The following is a 20505-nucleotide window of genomic DNA, read 5'->3' as shown; positions in this document are numbered from 1 at the left end:
ATGGACAGATGTATGTAAAGGTTAAAATGATAATGAAAATGAGAGTGATGTTTATTTATCCTATATGAGGAGGTGTCCTTTATGTAAAGTTTTTAATCATAATGAAAAGGTCAGTAACCCATGATTATTGTCCTTAGTGGTTTGGTGCATTTTACATAGAGTTGTCCAGTAAGACAAGTTACACTGGATTTCAATTCTTATGTATTGCATCTTGTAAATTATATTGCACATTCTAGTAGAATGTGTGCATGCTCTATCTTAGGTTAGGATTTATGTTTTAGTCATTTTCTATAACACTATTTCAAATCTCACAGTCATGAAAGTTTATATTTAGCTGTGTTATTTTGAATGCTACATCTTCAGTAATAAATTACTGCAACATATATTTGATATTTCACCTTTGCATTTGGTTCATTTGGTCAAAATTACAATTTGCATAAATGTTAGTTTCATTAATATACACTACTGCTTGTACAGTTCCATAAGTTGGTATTTAGATGTGCCATCTGGATCAGTACACCTTTACAGACCTTCACTTATCCCGATTTACTTGGAATCATCCCATATTTTTGCTTAAAAATCCAAAACTCCTGAATTACTGATTTTTCCCCCCAAAATCCTGATTGTTAAAAGTACTAAAGTTTTAAGAAAAATACCTTTTGATTCATGATGACTGTGCAGAGAGAGCAAAAGTGACGCAGAAATTCCACTACAGTTATGCCATGAAAATCTATTGAGTGGCTTAACTGAATTTACAATAAATATCAGCATAAAAGATGAAAATAGCAAAATGATTTTCACAGCATGACTGTAGCATACAGTTTTTATATGTTAAGTAAATAGCATAAGACAGTGGAGATGTCAGTTTCTTTGCAAAGTTGTAAATATAGGTTCTCAAACACAAATCCTGGATTTTTTTCCAAATCCTGATTTTTTTCCTTTGGCATCCTGATTTTCATTCTGCTCAAAGTGGCAGATCTGCTTTCAATCCAGAAATTTAGGTTAACCATTGTACATAGTTCATTTTCTCAGACACTGTTGTCCTTAAGTCATGTAACATGTTATTGCATCTTGAGGAGTACTGCAGCCATCAATGAAAACTTGTTCACTGTGATCTATGTTTCACAGTCCAGTGATTTTGGTTAACCTTTGCATTTAGCTTGGTTTTGCTAGGTTAAGATTTGTGATTAAATCATTTTCTTGGGCACTACTACTTGTAGAGTCATGTAAGTTGATATTAAGATGCCTCATGTACAGGGATATACCTTTCAGTGAAAATTGGGTCACCAAGACCTACTTTTCTGTCAAATGATTTTGGTTAACCTTTATGTTTTCTCAGGAAGTGTTTCATGTTGAGTTGCATTACTTGGTATGTTCTAATGTAATTAGGACAACTGCAGCCATCAGTAAAAATGGGGTAGCCATGGCCTGTATTTAATGTTCCTGTGATTTGTACTTACCATGCATTAGACTCCTTTTCTCTTAGTTAGATTCTATTGTTTATTGAATCGCACAAGTTGATATTTCAAAGGTACCACAAAAACTATCAAAGACTATCACCCCTTGAAGAAAAATGAATTTAGTGCATTTATCTTGCAATACCTCCATGGATGGTTTTCATGTTATTTATTGCAATGATCTCAGTAGTGTAAATATATTTAAAAAATGTATACCTTAAATTGTGATATTAAAATTATTTTGTTTAAGAGTAATCTTATTCTCTTTTTATGCTTTGTAGATTGAGCTGATGGTGTATAGAGCTGAATACACTAATGCAACAGTTTTCAGAAAGCTGCAAGAGAAAATTCCACAGGTGAAAGCAGATCTTCCTATTTGTATATTTAGAGTAATGCGGAACTATACAATTCTGATTACATGAATGCAGTTTTCTTAAGTATCAATTGTCACTGCATCTTCCTTTGGGAAAAGAAAAAATTACCCGGAACAGAAACAGGACTGTCCATAAAGGACAGAGCAGTTTTGTCATTATAGATAGTTCCTGAATGACATCATCAGCATCCATATTTGTGGTATGCTGGCAGATGTACCAATGAGTTTATATGATGGTTGGAAGTAGAAATAAATTCATAGAGTCTCAAGATATTGTTACAAAACATACATAAACAGAATGCAAATCAGGATTTCTGTTAGTACCTTTATTTGTAATTTATAAGTTGAGTCTTCTAAAGTAAGACTTGTTCAAAGTTGTCAGCTATGGTGGTCGCTTATAGGAGAACCGCTAGGTTGCCCATCATCCAGGTAAAATGGGCAGAATATCATGTACTAGTGACCAAGCTTACCAGGAAGCATCAATTGTCAGCTATTTTTGTTTAATTTCAGTCATTAACTTAACTGTGCTTTCACTTCATTCCAAGTTTATATACTCTTTTTTTTTGCCTTTACTGGTCACAAACCAGAAAAACTTGTGAGATGGCCTGTTGTCTGTTGCTTGTCATCCATCTGTCATCTATAAATCTGTTAGCACCAGTTTGTTATCACTACTCCACCTAAACTACTTGGAAGAATGCCATGAACTTGGTGCACACAATCATTCCAGTCTAATTGATCCTAAATGAAAATAGTACTGATCTAACATCTTGTGCTGGGACAATTCAGAGCAGGACAATATGGAGTCGATGATTCAGAGTGGACAATTTGGAGCAGACAGCTCGGGGTAGACAGTTCACACAGCAGACAGTTTGGGACCAAAGGATTATCTAATTTGATAAAATGTATTAAGTTTAACTATAAAGTTGAACAGAAATTGAATGTTTTATTGCCGAAAAAAATGATATGCAATGCAACATCGTAATTATAAATTAGTGTTTGTTTTTCAATAATTAAAATAAAAGAAACATTCTACTTCGAAATATTGGTAAATAGTTAAACTATAAAATGTCAGCTAACATGCAGGTATTGTTCAAGTTGAGAAACTAAATGTTGAATCCATTAAGTTTATGTTGTGACTGCATCCTCCTGAGTGGTCCAGTAATGAACTATTTTCATAATCTATGATGACCACATGAAGTCGACTTTCAAGATCCCTGTATTCTTGGTAGTTGTGGATGAACAGTTCAGGCAGATCTTACAAATGCTTTGCCATTGTTTTACATTGTCAGCAAACAGTCCATTTCATACTGTCGATTTTTGGAAGCGCTACTTGCTTCAAGTTGACATTTGTTGCTTAACTATAATGCATGCCAGTTCTTCTGATTCCTCTACTCATTATTTCAAATTTGTACCAACTCACAAACTTTACACTGTTCCAGTTGTAGATGAGTGAGTGTTCGGATGGTCCTTTTATGATCTCACCATTTCCCATATGAACGCAAATTTTACAGGTGTGATCACAGTATCTCCAGGATTTTTCTGTCATTGTTGGCTTGTTCACTTGCATACATAAATCCTTCATGCATAAGTATTCTTTTTCCTTTCTCATCAGTATAAATTCTAGTGGCATAATTCTTGATATAGAACTATTATATTAATTTAATAATGTTTAATGAAAATTTTGTAGGAAATAATTCTGGTTGGTTGATTTTCATAATAGATTAGTACCTACCAGAGTAGTTGTGTTGATGCAACCATATTTTATCAGTCAATAAGAACAATGAAATATGAGTACTTGAAAGGATTTTTGAAAGAATATAATGTAGGTACAAATTATTATTATGAAGTAATATTGAAACCTTCACAATGACAACAATTATAGGCAATTATGATCAGTCATTCAAGCAATAAGAGCAGAATACATGCTTAAGTGAAAACTGGTTAGGTATGCTTAACATTTTTTTTAAGAAGAATGAGATAATTGCTAGGAAGTTGGAAACAATGTGAAACCATCTAAATGAAAATGAAACTCAAAAGAGTCATTGATAAATCTTGAAACCAACATTATAACTTAATAAGTAGTGTAAACATCAATCTGATATTAATTCATCTAATGATAAATTGCAATGGTTTTTATTTCTCAGAATTGCCTTGATCTCAATTGTCATGCTGTTCCATATTGTCTTCATCCAAATTATCCATTTTGCTTGCTCCAAATCATCCACTCTGAATTGTCCACTCCAAATTGTGCTGCTCTGAATTGCCCTGTCACCTAACATACAATATGGCCACTACTGTCTTCATCTTTATTAATCTTCCTATAACCACTCCTAAATAAATGGTCATATCAACATGGTGGGGTTACCAGTAAAAGAAAATAGTGCCAATCTTTACATTCAGTATGGTCACCATAACAGACATCTTGAAAATCTTGTTATTTCTACTCTTCCTGAATGGATGGTCATATCAACATAGGGTATTCAGGATAGACTTCTTGTACTATTTTGATGGTCCCAAATGAATATAGTCCCAATTTTCATTGTATATAACTGTTATGATGGCCATCTTGAAAATCCTATCACTACTTCTTCTAAATGATTGGCTATATCAACATGGATTTTACAAAAAGACTTCATATGATATCTAGTTGGTCCTAAATAAAAATGGTTTGGATCTTGCAATTCCAATATAGCCATCATGGTGGTTATCTTGAAAATCTTATCTTGCAAGAATATAGGAGATGGTTTCAACACTCAGCATTTCAACAAAAGATATGATTTAGCTTGGATTCCTGGAAATTCTTCATGGCCAGTGGTATTGGTTGCTTCAAGGAACTCCTGTTTTATGTAGACCACAATTTATCTATGTTCATTCTAAATTTCTAAAAGTTTTTGTGGATATTTTGCCCTAATTATGCTTTATCAGTGGCAATCCATATTTTGTTCCTAAACTCTTTTGCTCATGAATATGAGGATAATAATCCTTCACCATGGTGTTGGATGTGAAAATCGCAGTCCAAATTAAAATTTCTCCATCTTACATTATTGCAATGTAAAATAAAAATTATCTTTAGTTCTATGTACTAAGATGTACTGAACATGAAGGTGTCTCCAACATTGTGCCACCTGAATTTACACAAATCAGTGTATTTCTATGTATCTGTCTCTAACAATTAATGGACTGTGAAATTAGGATGTATGGTTTAACAATGCCTATCCTTTAACACATTCAATGAATTCCCAAAACATTTCCAATAAATGTGAATAGATGCACAAGAAAAATTTGAACATTCATGATGATATTTCTCAATATACAGTGACAGGCTGAATTGGTGACAGAAGCAAGTTTTGCAAGCCCATATTAATGTTGGGAATAATCCAATTTCATGATCAGTTAGTGGTGTTTGCCAACTGATAGATGATTAATCAATAATTGATTATTGTGCTCACAATATTCCTTGCCAAACTAAGTTTATTTTCAAATAGCTGGAAACAATTGACCTTCATACAGGCCATTGTTTTAACTTCTATTTATATCATATACAGCTGTATACAGGTATATAATTATAAGGATCATTAATTTGTAACCTTAAAACATTACAGTCAAAAATATATAACAGGGATTTTTGGGGATATTGCATCTGGGCCATGTTGAAATCATGCCATAATTTAAAAAAAAAATTATATCATTTGCAATCCATTTACTATTGTTTTAATTATTTTCAATGTTTCATCCCCTCAGGAACCCCTGACTATTGGGGCCAAGCACAAAATAAGTGAGGAGTTCCGCAGTTTGCCTGATCTGTGTCAGGCCCTGGATAACCTTGACATTGCTATCAGCTTCCTGAAATCCATTGGTGGTGATCCAGACAACAGCCTTGACACGTTTATGGTGGAGACACTTAAAATGGAACAGTCACTGTACAGTCCCAAGGTAGATTGTTAAACTTGCATACTTACACATAGATTAATATCAACATGAATATACAATTTTAAGCGGGAACAGATCACTGAAAGTGCGTTTTCCTTCCATTAACAGTTCTTGTATGCAACATCTGTAAAATATCAGTGAAACCATTGTTTCAAGGCACTTCAGGTACATTTCTTCCTGGATAACTCACACACATTGGGTCCAAAACCACAGACTGCACAGTATGAGGGTGTACATTACTGAGAGGCCTCCCAAAAAAGGGAAGCCATCACTATTGGACATCGAGAAGAAGGTGGGGAGGATGCATCTGTTTTATGACTGAATACTCAGTTTATAATAATGTTCTGAATAATTGTCAATAAAGAACTTTTTTTTTTAATGAGGTTTGCTTTTTGGTATAATTACCTTTATTTTCAAGATACCCAACCTCTGAAAGATTGTTAACAACATTACTGAAACTGGTTTTAACAACCATCATATGTACATGAAAACATTGTGCATTACATCACTGCTTTTTGTTGTTGGTAATTCACAACAAAACAAAATTTCCTTTATTAAAAAACTAGGGATATTAATTTCAATAAAGAACCATCAACATCAAATTTCAAAATTTTTTGGTTCTATCTGTGAAGCATCAATGCCGTGATCTCATTGCAAATAATAGAGAAACTTCTTCTGATCCTTGAGGAAATCTCTTGAGTACCAATCCAGGAATTTTGAGTACACTACAAAATCTGAAACTCGCTTCTCCACAATGAACCAATGATTACACTTAAACCAAATTAAACATATGACTAAAGCACATATTTCACTTGACAAAACTTATTTAAATAGTGTTTGTTCTTAAAGTTTGCCACCATTTGAAGTTAATGATGTTTTGATTGATCAAAATTTTGTCAAATATTGTTATTTACAATGTTCTGAGAATGTTGTTTGGAATTTTTTGTAAACAAAATTGACTTCTTTATTAAAGGTTGATAATTTCATAATGTAGATTCAAATTTCCAGGTACTATCAATTTTGTTTTGAGGATTAAACAAGCAATAGATCAAGGATTCAATTAAAAAGATTTTTTAACATTGGGTCCAATTTTGGTGGTATTTTCTAGTTTTAAAAATGGGATCCATGCCTGACCCAACATTATAAGAAGGTTTGTGAGTTATCAGGGTGCAAATTATCATCTAGGGACTGTTGTATGTGTCAATGACAGTACTCTGCAGTAAATTTTAAAATTTGAAAGATAAAGCATACAATCAATTTGAACAAGGTACACCTGTGATCTTTTACACAATCTGGTAGAATTTTGGTCCATCTCACTGTTCCTTTACTTGAGTTTCTCACTCAAATTTTAGAATTCTGATGCTTAGAATTTTTTGTTATCGTGATATTTGTATATTTGTACACCACTCCCTTGATAACTCCACCCTGATAACTCATGAACCTGCTCATAATGCGGGTTCAGTCGTGGATCCCATTTTTTTCTCACTCAATTTTTAGAATTCTGATGCTAAGTTTTTTTTGTTGTTGTTGTGATATTTGTATATTTGTACACCTCTCTTTTGATAACTCGCACCCTGATAACTCATGAACCTGCTTATAATGCAGGTTCAGTCGTGGATCCCATTTTTTAAAACCAGAAAATAATTTTTTTTTATCCCTATTTCTTAAAACTTGAAGAAAATCACAATTAAAATTAGTAACTGAAACACTGATATATCACTCGTAGATAGGACCTAAAAATTTTAATCAACATTTTTAAATTATCAACTTTTAATAAGAAGTCATATAAAGGGGTTACATTTTCTTTTCAAATGACATTCTTAGTACACCGTAATTAGAGATATTCAAGGAAATTTCGATCAGTGAAAATGTCACTTATGCCTAGTATAGGCAGTACATTAATACCTAAATACAAATAATTTTTGTTAAGTGAAATTTGTGTTTTAGTTCTATCTTTTAGTTCCTCTTAAGTGTAGTCATCATAAATGCAATGTGTAAAATGTGTCAATCTACCATAACAGCTATGTCCACAAGCATTTCTCGGAAAACCTAATTAAGTGCCGACCGTGTTTTTATAACTGACTTGCGGAAGTATTTGTTGTAGTGTTGCACTGAATTAAAAGCTGACCTCCTTTGTATTATCATGTTAATTATGTCTTTCGAATCAAATAAAGGATGGGGATTAAAAGAAAAGTTAAAAGGCACGCAAATCCTACAAACTTAAATTCTAACGGCCCCGGTCGTATGTCAGGTGAACTCACTTCATGGATCAATCGAACACTGTTAAAAATATTATTGTGTATGTAACATAAACTACCTTAAATTAACTGACTCATTTATAAATGTGATCAAAGACAGCAAGGCAACCAAGCTAAAGAATACTTCATAAAATAAAGAACTTGATTTCACAGATATGGACCATTGTGGGCAAGTGAGTTTCAGAGAATTTCTGAACTGGCACTAAGAGATATCCTCAAGGATGATAAGAAGTTTCACTATTACTTCCCATGAAATCATGACATCAATAATGTACTAACTGAACAAATCAAAAATTGAGTTTCGACATAGATGATTGTCGCATGAAATAAATGTCACTTGCTTTTGAAGAAAAGGAATCTTGTTTGGTGATGTATCAACAGTTAGTCTAGTTCCTTGCTAACAGACTCCTGATTTGGCAGGATACTATTAAATACCACTCCAGGAACCAGACTAATCAACAAAACAAAAAGCAGTGATGTAATACACAGATATTTTCGTGTACACTTATTTTGGTTGTTGAAACCAGTTGGAACAATCTTTCACATGTTGGACATTTTGAAAATAAATGTTATTTATTCAGAATAACGAACAACTTCATTAGAAAAAGCACATTATGAACCATTAATATCGACGTGATTGTAAAAGGAGGATTAAACAGTCCAGTCCCCTAATTGCCCCCCTTGTGGTTTTCATGATGTTTAAGCGGATTTTGTGTCAATTTTTGAAAGTTGCTCGGTAACTCACGCCCTCGCTTATAGTGCGGTCAGTGTTTGTGGACCCCGTTGTGCATGAGTTATCAAGGGAGAGGTGTATTGAACTCATTGAATAAAGCCAAAGTGTATTTTTATAATTGGCATCAAACAAGGTGACTGTGACGTTTGCACGGATTGGGGTGGTGTTCTTCCAATATATTTTAATTAAATTATGATGAAAGTTCCACCCTGGCTCGTGAGGTTAGAAAGTTAAATTAGTGACGAGGTAGATTTACAGCTCTGAGCCCCCAGTCAGCAATGCCAACGGCTAAATTATAGAGAACACGAAGATGAAATTCAATCAATAACAATTTAATAAATTCAATAATTTAAAAACAATAACTTTCAATCACCCATCTTTCCCTCGACCAAGTGACAGCCTAATTCATCCCGTGATTTACAGTGTGAGTTCTATTTTCCCCCTGTCCTTGCATCTACTCATCTCTTTCTTTCCCGCTAATTCCTTCCTTCTTTCCATTCCTGTAACACCTCCTTTGACTCCGTTTCCCTCTCTACTATCTCCTCCTCCAATTTCACTCCCAGACTTCAACTTCTCATGACTTCTCTCCTTTCTTCTCCTTTCCTCCGTCTCTCTATCTGACACTACGGGACCAAACTGTAACTGGTCTGTCCCTCAAAGCTTCCTGTGAAAAACCACGAGGCATTAACATCTGCTTTATCGAATCTCACCTCACACTAGATCAACAATTAATCGTCAGATAAGGCTATCACAATTTCTGTCACGCATGCATACACATTGAAGTTCCCACACACTTCTTGCAGGGTAAACAATGGCGTAATAACACGGTATCAGTGAATTGTCATACAGACATCAATACATTGCGTCACATCAGTATGTACACATATATATTTAATCTCATTGTACTACAATCTGACAACAATCAGACGCATGTCTGTACATTACACAAATATTCAACAATGGCAAAATCTGTAATCACATGAACACATGTGTTAGTCTACTATAAAATACCCACATAGCGAATTACAATATTAACTCTTATGATGGCTAGCAAGCTATATAATTCTTTACAAATATCAACTCATTTCTTCAAAATATGCAAACATATTAACGAAACAAAGTAATTATTCATACTACGATTCTAGTAATAATAAAGTATACATACGACCTACAATTAAAATGCAGTTGCATTCTGCAAAGACCGAACAACTAGCACACTGACCTTATTTGAAGCTGTCTGTACTTAAAATTTCCTATTCTAAGATTTTCCCACCAATAATGAATGGCTGTTCAGAGTTACGCTAACCTCCTCTGGGTAATTTCTCTTAGCAAACTAATTCTTGCCGGAAGACACGGAGATATCATTCTGCCCAAATCAGGGTCTCTCCCCTATCTCGATTCTGATTGGGTGGCGCTGTGACCCTGTCCAAATGTCTTAGCGGCCAGTTCAACCTGTCTGTCTGTCTGCAGGGAAAAGAAGTTAAGACACTCCCACTTCTTCAGGCAACTTCTTTTGATCTGAACAAACATTTCCACAACTAGGTGATAATTGGCTATCTAGCGTCTTCGCAACTCCTAGGTCTGGCTCTCCACTTCTAGCCACGGCAATCTTACGTAATGGATTAGTGGTAGCCTGCGGCAATGTTTAACATCAAACAATGGCTTGTCAGAATTACTTTGATTATACATGTTTCAAACTGGGGCTACTCTGGGTTGGGGTAAACATGACAGTGACCTTAGAAAAGGTGGGTCTCACTTTAGTGGCCTCTCAAGAGGAGACCTCTGAAGGAACGGAATAAGAATCATTTCATTGATTATTTGCCTGTATTCTGTACTCTGAAACTAAAGTCAACCTAAATAGGTTTCTTAATATTTTGCATCACTGTACAGATACCCTCAGAAAAAGATCAGATTTCAAGGGATTTATTCAGTTTTCACAATATTTTGTCAGATCTGACAGCTTGGTACTCTGACAATATTACAGGTATGTACAGGTAGCATCCAGTACACACCTGACAATCTATACCATCCAGGTGACTGCTAAATCTATAAAACGAAGCTTTTCAGTAACAGGCTCTTTGAATGAAATTGAACTGTAAAACTCGTTGCTATAAACCATTTATCATATTGAAGTCATATGGTTTATATCCCCACAATATATGTTCCAATATTTCTTAGTATTCCCCAGGTAAATATAAATTGGATTATTGAAATACCATTCTGTGTTTATACTTGAAATTCTAATAAATATATCTTTTGGTTATTTCATGGATGACTTAAAGTCTTTCTTTTATCTTGATTGTTTGGCCTGTCACTGATACTACCCTCTTTTATGCAAATGCAGGCCAGGTGAGTCTCAGTCATCCCAGGATCTATATGGATGTGTTTACTAACATTACTGAAAAAAGAAAATGTGAATAATTTTACGTCTTATACTCTGTAATATGTTGAATTTTTTTTCTACAGGCCAAGCAGATATGTCAGTATCGACATGCACAGTCACTCTGGTTGCTTTTGTCCTTGGAAAAGAACAAAAAGCTTGCACTTCACAATCAGGTATATATTACTCCCTTGATTTTTAAAAACTCTTTATTCCCCACCCCAACTCCATCTTAATTTGATCATTGTTGTCCATCAGTCCAAAGAAGCTTATTAGCAAGATTGCACAAGAACCACTCATTGTTGACAAAATAAATTTTACTAGCTTTTTTGTATTCATGTGTAGATGACCTGATTAGATGCTTTTTTGTATCCATGTGTAGATGACCTGATTAGATGCTTTTTTGTATTCATGTGTAGATGACCTGATTAGATGCTTTTTTGTATTCATGTGTAGATGACATGATTAGATACATTTTTGTATCCATGTGTAGATGACCTGATTAGATGCTCAGGTCATTAGTGCAACTTGATAAAAAAATTTAGCACATTTTTTAGTCCCTAGACAAAAACCTAGTTAGCACATTTAAGCTAAACTCACTCGAGTTCATCAGATGAAATTTAATAGGCTTATTTGTGGTTATATATATATATATATATATATATATATATATATATATATATATATATATATATATATATATATATAGACACCCAACCTGGTTAGATAGGTAACTGCACAATGCTTTAATTTTTTTTCCATTTTGTATTTTTTAAGACTTAATTTTATATCTGGGTAACACAGTTTACAAATACAAGTCTTTGTTTCTTCCTTTCATTCTTTACCATTCTTTCTTTCACAAAATAATTGTATATGACATATAAGCATAATTATTGAGGAAAATGAAGCCTGCCCCAAGAGAATTTGAAGGAGTCTTATAGGACATTTGATATGGACATCAAGCTTTTACATTATGGTCTGTGGTCAGTATAATGCAGCAGTCTCAAAGTACCAATCATTTTGAAACTGAAATGAATTGCATTACAGTCCAAGAATTCCTCCTGAACAGATTACATCTCCAACAGGAATGTGCTTTGAAATCATCTTGGAAGGGGGGGGGGGATTTCAGTTCTTAAAAGAAGTGTCTCTCAACCCAAGAATTCCTGTGCCTTCTGGGTTTACTTAATGCAGCTGTGGACCTCATTGTCCTGGGTTGCCTATTTATGAGACCATTATAATTTATAATTTATTGCATTCCTAATGGTTGCCAATTTATGAGATCATTATAATTTATGATGCCATCCCAATGGTTGCCTATTTATGAGACCATTATGATTTATAATGCCATTCCAATGAAGGCTAAAACTTTCAACTCAGAACAAAAAATAGCAGTTGCCATTCATACGAGTTCCCATCTCAGAAAATGGAAGATTCTCACTTGGCTTCTGTCAGGTGTTCCTTTCCATGTGCAACCTCAGAAGTCAAATGTTTGTATGCATGCAAGCACAGTAATTTGGGGTACACATTTCCTATCATCATTCCAGGAGGCCAGTTGAATGTGGCCCACTCAGGATCATCTTTTGCATACCAGTATCCTAAAGATGAAAGCCATTCTGTAGGTATATCATTAGTTGCTGGAGAAGCTACATGGAAAAGGTGTTGTCGTGCAGTCCAACAACTCCAAGGCAGTGAAGTATATCAGAAGGGAAGGGGGAACCAGAACCCCAGACCTCTGCACTCTTATTTAGTATATTCTAAGGTTGTGTCATGAGTTACAAATCCACATCCAGTACTTGGTCATATTCTGTATGTACTAAATGTATTAGTGGACTTGCCATCCTGAAAGAATCAACTAATGCAAACAAGATCCATTGCTACATCATTCGTTTTCAGTCACATCTCTACCTGAAGTGACTGACCACTAGTGGATCTATTTATGGCATGTCAAATGCAAAACTTCCAACCTTTGTCTCACCAGTCCAAGATCCAAAGGCATGGACAGTGAACACTCTTTCCATGGATTAGAATGGCTTGGATGCATACACTTACAATTTTATCAACAACCAAAATATTGACTTATTTTTCCTGACAGAAACATGGCTAAAACATCAGGCGATGAGCCCAAGTGTGCGGATCTAACACCCACTGGTTACTCCATCAACTCGTTCCCCTGTAATTCTCGTGGAGGTGGAATTGCTGTCATCACAAAGAACTCCATGATAAAACGTCTTAACCACACCACAACATTCAATATATCCAGGCAGTGAACTCTCTTTCCATGGCTTGGATGCATACACTTACCATTCAACACCACAGATTCCAAAGGTGCTACCAAAAGTACAAGTGTTGTATCATCCTGATTGCACCCCTCAGGTGGAAGATATTACCGATAAATGACTTGATAAATCAAGCAGGCTTTGCCAGAAATCACATGGAGATGGAGATATTTCATCATCTGCTCCAGCAACACAACAGCAGGTATTTTCACCTGAATCGAGAGTTGTTGAACATGCATCTCTGGATCATACCCAGAGAGCCCTCAAGAACAAATGATCTGACAAAAAGTGGAGAGAATTAGTTACATGACAGGAAGTGGAGAAATTTCTTACAATAGTGTAAGCACAACAACATTTCTCCACTTAAGGCGTCGTTGCCTCAGATTGATAATTTTCTGCCTGGACTCTTTGAAGAGAAACAAGTAGTGCTGCCACAATCTGACACAGACTGCCTTCATTAGTAATCGAAGTACACATGGAATTTAATTTGGCATCTAGGGGAGATCACTCTGGCTGCCACATTTGTGGGATTACTGGATTTGTGACATGATGGTAGTATTCTAAAGGTATTTTGATTTGGTAAGTATTATCAATGAAACATATTTTACTAGAAAAATTGTTTTCTTTGAAGTTGGATTTTATTATGTATATTTTTTTGGTGGTTGGAATAGTGTGAAAGTGTGTTGCAGGGAAGGATGAGCCATCAATGATGCAAGCAATTAAAAGCAAAACTAAAAGTTAGGACTCTTAGTTGATTGAGTTTGAAATTGTAAAGAACAGATGCATTGGGGAGCATTTGATTCTTTGTACATACTGCAAAACACCATAATAATATTTGGGCTAACCATTTCATTTATGAGTGGTGATGGGGATTTTCTTTTGAACCAGGATATTTTTTTCTTTTGCCTGATAATTTAGTTTTTTTAATTAATTTATGGATATAATTAATGTTTTTTGGTCATCTACAAATCAGAACAATAATATTTTTTCAAGCTGTTTGGGAGATGGGATTTTTAAACAAAATCCAAGTCACCCTCTCCCTCTGACAGAAGTTAAACAATTTGTCCCTTAGTTGGAAACTTGTGTATTTTTTTTTTATTTAATGTCTGTGTGGTTGTGATTTTGTCATAATTGTGGTGGGGTAGTAAGGGCTCTGAGATGGAGCTGTCAGAACCTGGGACAACAGGGGCGGTAAGGGCTGTGGGATGGAGCTGTCAGAACCTGGAACAAGGGGGAAGTAGGGGCTGCAGACTGGGGCTGTCAGAACCATGTACAAGAGGGCACAATAAGGGGTGTGGGATGGAGCTTTCAGAACCAAGAACAAGGATGAGGGGAGTGAATAACTGAGATAAGTGTTGTAACAGGTTACTGGCCACAGCTTTCTTTATACATTGTACATGCACTTATGAAATGTCTCTTTCAGATGATATTTGATGGACTACCAGAACAGTTCCATCAACAACTGAGTGCTGAATTCATGGAAGAAGTGATGACCTTCCTTCAGCCACTGTCTTTGGAGAGATTGGGACTTCTTCTGGAGTTGATGTTTGAGTGTATTATCCTAGTCATCTCAGTACCCCAGAAAACTGATGATGAAGATTATGTGGATGTAAAGGAGAAAAAGTGAGATAATTTTATGTCTTTAACCGATTGCTGTAAGGGCATCTTGATTTCATCCTGATTATAGATCCATCCATCTTCAGTAGTTTTTTAATTCAATTGAACAAAAACCACACTACTTGGCCTATTTGTAAGGATATGTATGGCTCAATTAGATTTTAATACCATTGCAGAAGTTTTTACATTTGTTATACATTACGTTTTTACTTTTTGAAATATACTTTCTTTTGATGAAAATCTTGTTTTATTTATTTTCCAAAAATGTAAGCAAATGGTGTCAGGCTAAATGTTTCCAAAAATATAAGCAAATGGTGTCAGGCTAAATGTTTCCAAAAATATAAGCAAATGGTGTCAGGCTAAAGGTTTCCAAAAAATATAAGCAAATTGTGTCAGGCTAAAGGTTTCCAAAATATAAGCAAATGATGTCAGGCTTAAGGTTTCCAAAAAAATAAGCAAATTATGTCAGGGTAAAGGTTTTAACAAGGTCTTTCCCCAATTAATGATAAAGATCTATAGGTATGGTAGCATAGTTACATTTGGTTTTAACAAGGTCTTTCCCCAATTAATGATAAAGATCTATAGGTATGGTAGCATAGTTACATTTTGAAGATCAGAGAAAGGACATTATTAAGGAAATAGAGATGAAATGGGCAGATACTAGACTTATAACATGACTCGTATATAATAAAAAAGCTTAGTTAAAAAGAAAGAAGACAAACTCTATCCCTATTTGCAGGAAAAACCCATTAGTTATCTAAAACAATTTGTTTCTTTCATATATATTTGAAAGATATTAAATAAATAGATATTAAGATCAAATGACTGATCAAAAAAAGATATTTATACTCACAGGTATTAATAACTGATTAAGACTTTTGAGCCAGTACCCTACATTGGTCAAGGTAATAATAAGAAACAAATATTTTATGGTGATATACATTTTATGCATTATCTATGTCTTCAGCACAACCACATAAACACACTCAAAAAAGATTATCTCATTTTGTCTTCAAGACAACCACATAAAGGATTATCTCTCTCTTCTGTCTTTGAGATAATCTCAAAATGGATTTATTTATCTGTCTGTCTTTAAGACAACCACATAAAAGATTACCGCTTTCTTCAAGACAACCACAAAAAGGATTATCTCCCTGTCTTCAAGACAACCACATAAAGGATCATCTCTCTCTTTCTGTCTTCAAGACAATCTCAAAAAGGATTATCAGTCTCTGTCTTTAAGACAACCACATAAAGGATTACCTCTGTCTTTCTTCAGGACAAGCACATTAAGGATTATGACTCTCCCTCTGTCTTCAACAACCACATAAAGTATTATCTCTGCTAGACAACCACATAAAGAATTATCTTTCTCTCTCTCTCTCTCTGCCTTCAACAACCACATAAAGTATTATCTCTGCTAGACAATCACTTAAAGAATTATCTCTCTCTCTCTAAGAGACAAACCATAAAGGATTATTTCTTTGTGTCTTCAAAGCAACCATATAAAGGATTGTCTCCCAAATGATTTCTGTATTACCGTCTTTACGTGCTTATAAGTCATCTGGACTGTAAGTCAAACCCTGCCATATTAGGGCTAAAAAACAGCCAGATTTCTCTTTGACCCTCCAATTAGTTGGGGTGTATTTTGCAAGATAGAAAAAATAAAGACAAAACCAGTGTTAAATAGAATTAAATTATTGAGTGGAATATGTTCAAATAAATTGACAACTTACCATTTGTCCATCTTCATGTCCATTAAAATCTAGAATTGTTGACATTTTATTCCACTTATATGATAAATCTATGAATTCAATTAAAGATTACATAACAGGTATGGAAAATGTAGTTCAGAATACAAGCCATCTCCTTATAAGCTTTTAGAGTATTAGCCAAGTAACCATCACAGTACATAATCTTTACTTGTGAACTAGTTTTCAAGACATCATTTCTGTGACAGACTGAAACATATTGTCAACATGTTTAATCCAGTTGCCCAAAACTATTAAACATTAAACCTAGGTATTTTAATAGTCAGCAGAGAAAAAAAAACTCAATTTCAACTTTTATTTTGGGAAAAACCGGTTGTGATGTACATCTAAATAACATACATTCAGTTTTATTAGAATTTGTATCAACGAACTGCTTCTGTTACCAATCACTGATAGTTTCTAAATCTGTATTAAGTTTCATTAGTATCATTTGATGAACAAGCCACCTTGAACTTTAATAACAAAAATCTTCATTACACTTAAGAGATAATTGCCTATATCATTAAAAGTGCATCAGTATCAGATTAAAAGAAATAATAATGATAATAATAGTAATTATAATAGAAACAATAATATTTTATGCAAATTATGCTTCATTTCAGGTTCAAAGACTATCTGCTTGCCCTGATGATTGAGAAGGAAGTCGAGCTTCCTTTTGCACTTGATGCTTTCCCTGATGATGTTCTGTCTAAATTCTGTGTTGCCACCTGGACATTTACTTATCAGTGTCTGCAGGAGAAAAAGAGACAAAGATATTGATATTAGTGTCCATTTAGTTGCAGGGGAAGAGTTTATTAGTTGTAAGAACTTGTATCCCAGTCCCCATTTGCTTTGCCAATGTAAAAAAATTGCATAAAACCAATAAATATTTTGACGTAAATAATTGATGTTACATAATTGATTGGTTCTCTTTCCACATACAGGTGTATTTGATCTTAATGCAAGATACGAACTTCATGACAGATTTAACATAGAAAGTGAGTGAAGTTCAAATACAGAAAAAGGCCGTATTCTTATTTTTCCCTATTTTTTTCAAGATAATATGCATTGGTATGAATGTAATTTACTTTTCAAATGTAAGTTAATGCAGATGTTTTAAGTTCATATGAAATTAATGAAAGTTATTGATTTTCACTGAGTTTCTGTTTCATTTGAGATTTGGATGCAAAGAGTATTTGAACAATGTAATAATCTATAAAGATAATGAATATTTTTGAAAATGTTGATATCTCCAAATTTTCAGTTCAGTATTATGTATTCTTTAAGTTGATAATGTGTATGTGCTAAAAAAGACTGTACTTTATTTTCGTTACATATATATATTTAGAATTTTTGTTCATGGAAATGAAAACATGTAATTACAAAAAAGATGCAGTACGATTAATTATGATCGATTGCTGACAAGTTATCTGTATCTATACAATGAATGAAGAGGATAGGTCTACCTACAGGCAATTTTGGTCATGTGTGTAGCACAGTATCATACAAGTAATACATGTGTATACCTTCTTGTCTTTTTCCTAAACATATAAAGTAATTTGTACTATTGACAATTTTTTTAATTTTACGTATCATTTACTTAGAAGTAATGGATCATCATTTTGATTCCTGTCATCCTGTAATTCGAGTTTAACTCAATTAATTGTAGTTTTAGCAGTAACAATTGCAATGTGATAATAAACATATTTTGATTATGTTTACATTTTTCAGAAAATAGATCCTCAATTAATACAATATAATTGATGTAATTTTTTCTTATAACATCATTCGTGTAATATGCATAATTTGAATTTGTTAGGAGAACTTATTTCTGATTTTACTGCCTTTATAATTATCAGTTTAGAGATCAGAAGTAGTGCTTGCTGTAAGAGTGATGTTTCCATTGAAGTTATTTAACTTGGCTTGCAAATTAAACATTTACATTGATTATTTTACATAAATATTTCTGGTATATCATGTAATTTAGATTTCACTTGTGATTAAGACCACCTCGAGTGAAATGATAATATATATTCATTTCTAGTGTAACAACCTGGAAAACCATGCAGTATTCACAAAGCTCCTCTCCCACTTCAGTGCTCACAGAAACTGAAATCTTACTTTGAATAACAGATTTTATTGAACAATCATGAAATAAACTTAACATTTTCATCTCAACAGATTTTAGAGTTTGAAGCTTAATAATGTATACTCATCCTGCCTTTAATAAGCATTCAAAAATTAAGTTTGAGTGTACACAGAAGGTGTTTTGTGAATATGTTGTGTCAGTCATTATTCATATGACTAATTTCTGTAAAAAAGAAGTTTTGTGAATATGTGTTGTCAATCATTTTTTCATATGACTATTTCTGTGTAACAGAAGATTCAATCAGTATTCCCTTAACATTTTCTTTGCACAAGTTTTGTTGGTGTAAAGGTGTAAGTCTTTATCCTTGTTTTGGTTGGTTTTGCATTTCTGCTCATTGGTAAGATAAAATTATATAATGGATTGTATTGTGCTTACACTGAAATATATTTTTTGAATTTACAATATTTTTTATCAAGATAAAAGTTTGTTACCATACAGTATAGTTACCATTTAAATTCTAGTAGATTCATCTCCTTTCTTTTCTGCTAGTGTGTTATGGCAGAGTCAGGATTTTGTTTTCAATGCAGATTCAATGTTGAGAAAAGATAGTCTTTTTCTGTTTATCTCAGAAAAAGTGTTTACATGAAAATTGGAGTTCAGCTAACCACCACTACCATCTGGATCAAGTACCATATGTGAAATGCCTGATTCAGAGATGGATTCATTGAATGTACAGTTAGTCTGGATTCACTGAATGTACAGTTAGTTCATAATGCTTGTGCATATCAAGCTTCGTGTATTTCATGAGTGTGTTGTACAAAAATTATGCAAATTAAGGATCCCAGATGGTATGTTATTACATATCAATATAATTATTACATATCGATATAACATAAAACATTTCCTTTAGAGAGTTGGATTTTGTCTAGTCTGCTTGAGTTGAGATAAACATGTAGGAATCATTTTTACAGGAATATCAAAATTTGACATTAAACTGTTCAAGATTTTTCAAGTCAGTGGGAGTTGTCAGAACAAAGGGTATAGGCAAGGTGCCACATCTACACAACCACTTTTATAATGTGCCTTTGATTTTGAGTTTTTTTTTGTTTGTATAATTAACGATACAGACACTATTTTTTAGATCTAAATAACACCTAGTTCTATCGTAATCAAGTGTAAAATTAATGTTAATAATGTTTAAGTGCTTAAATGAACTTTTTTCACATGTATTCTTCTTTTTATTTTGAGGGCCAATGATCAGTAACATTACCTCCATGTGGTGCATTTTCAGTCATGCATAATCATTAACAACACATAGGACAAAGATTTATTATTTGGTAATATACATACTTGTGAAATTAAAATATGTTGATTATCCTTACATAAACTGTTTTTATTTAATACTGTCTTGTTTTTTTTCTTGGGTATTGATCAGTGATGTATCTCCCATGTCATCCACTTTTAATTAGGCATAATCATACTTGTTGTTGTTGTTGTGGGGTTTAACGCCATTTTTCAGTACACGATAGGCTATACATGGCGGCCAGTATTAATGGTGGAGGAAGAACCCAGGAAAACCCAGGAAAGAACCAACGACCCACGAGAAGCTACTGGCAAGCTTTCTCACATACCCACATTGGC

At 33.8% G+C, this 20505-nt stretch overlaps 1 protein-coding gene across 1 annotated transcript in view; it reads left to right on the top strand.

The window, feature by feature from the left end:
• The window catches only part of LOC149786028 (E3 ubiquitin-protein ligase rnf213-alpha-like), a 374561-nt gene extending 354296 nt beyond the window's left edge, over nt 1–20265 (top strand). The window contains exons 88-92 of the mRNA XM_089978102.1: nt 1739–1813; nt 5572–5763; nt 11218–11307; nt 14831–15030; nt 17399–20265. Of these exons, the coding sequence (XP_089834228.1) occupies nt 1739–1813; nt 5572–5763; nt 11218–11307; nt 14831–15030; nt 17399–17555 (714 nt within the window). The 3' untranslated portion in view covers nt 17556–20265. The remainder of the gene's footprint in view (nt 1–1738; nt 1814–5571; nt 5764–11217; nt 11308–14830; nt 15031–17398) is intronic.
• The last annotated feature ends 240 nt before the right edge of the window (nt 20266–20505 follow it).

The sequence above is a fragment of the Sinohyriopsis cumingii genome, chromosome 12, assembly GCF_028554795.1.
Source record: "Sinohyriopsis cumingii isolate HCF-2022 chromosome 12, ASM2855479v2, whole genome shotgun sequence".
Taxonomy (NCBI): Eukaryota; Metazoa; Mollusca; class Bivalvia; order Unionida; family Unionidae; genus Sinohyriopsis; species Sinohyriopsis cumingii.
The sequence above is the reverse complement of the archived record's forward strand: the minus strand, read 5'-3'. Positions and strand labels throughout refer to the sequence as shown.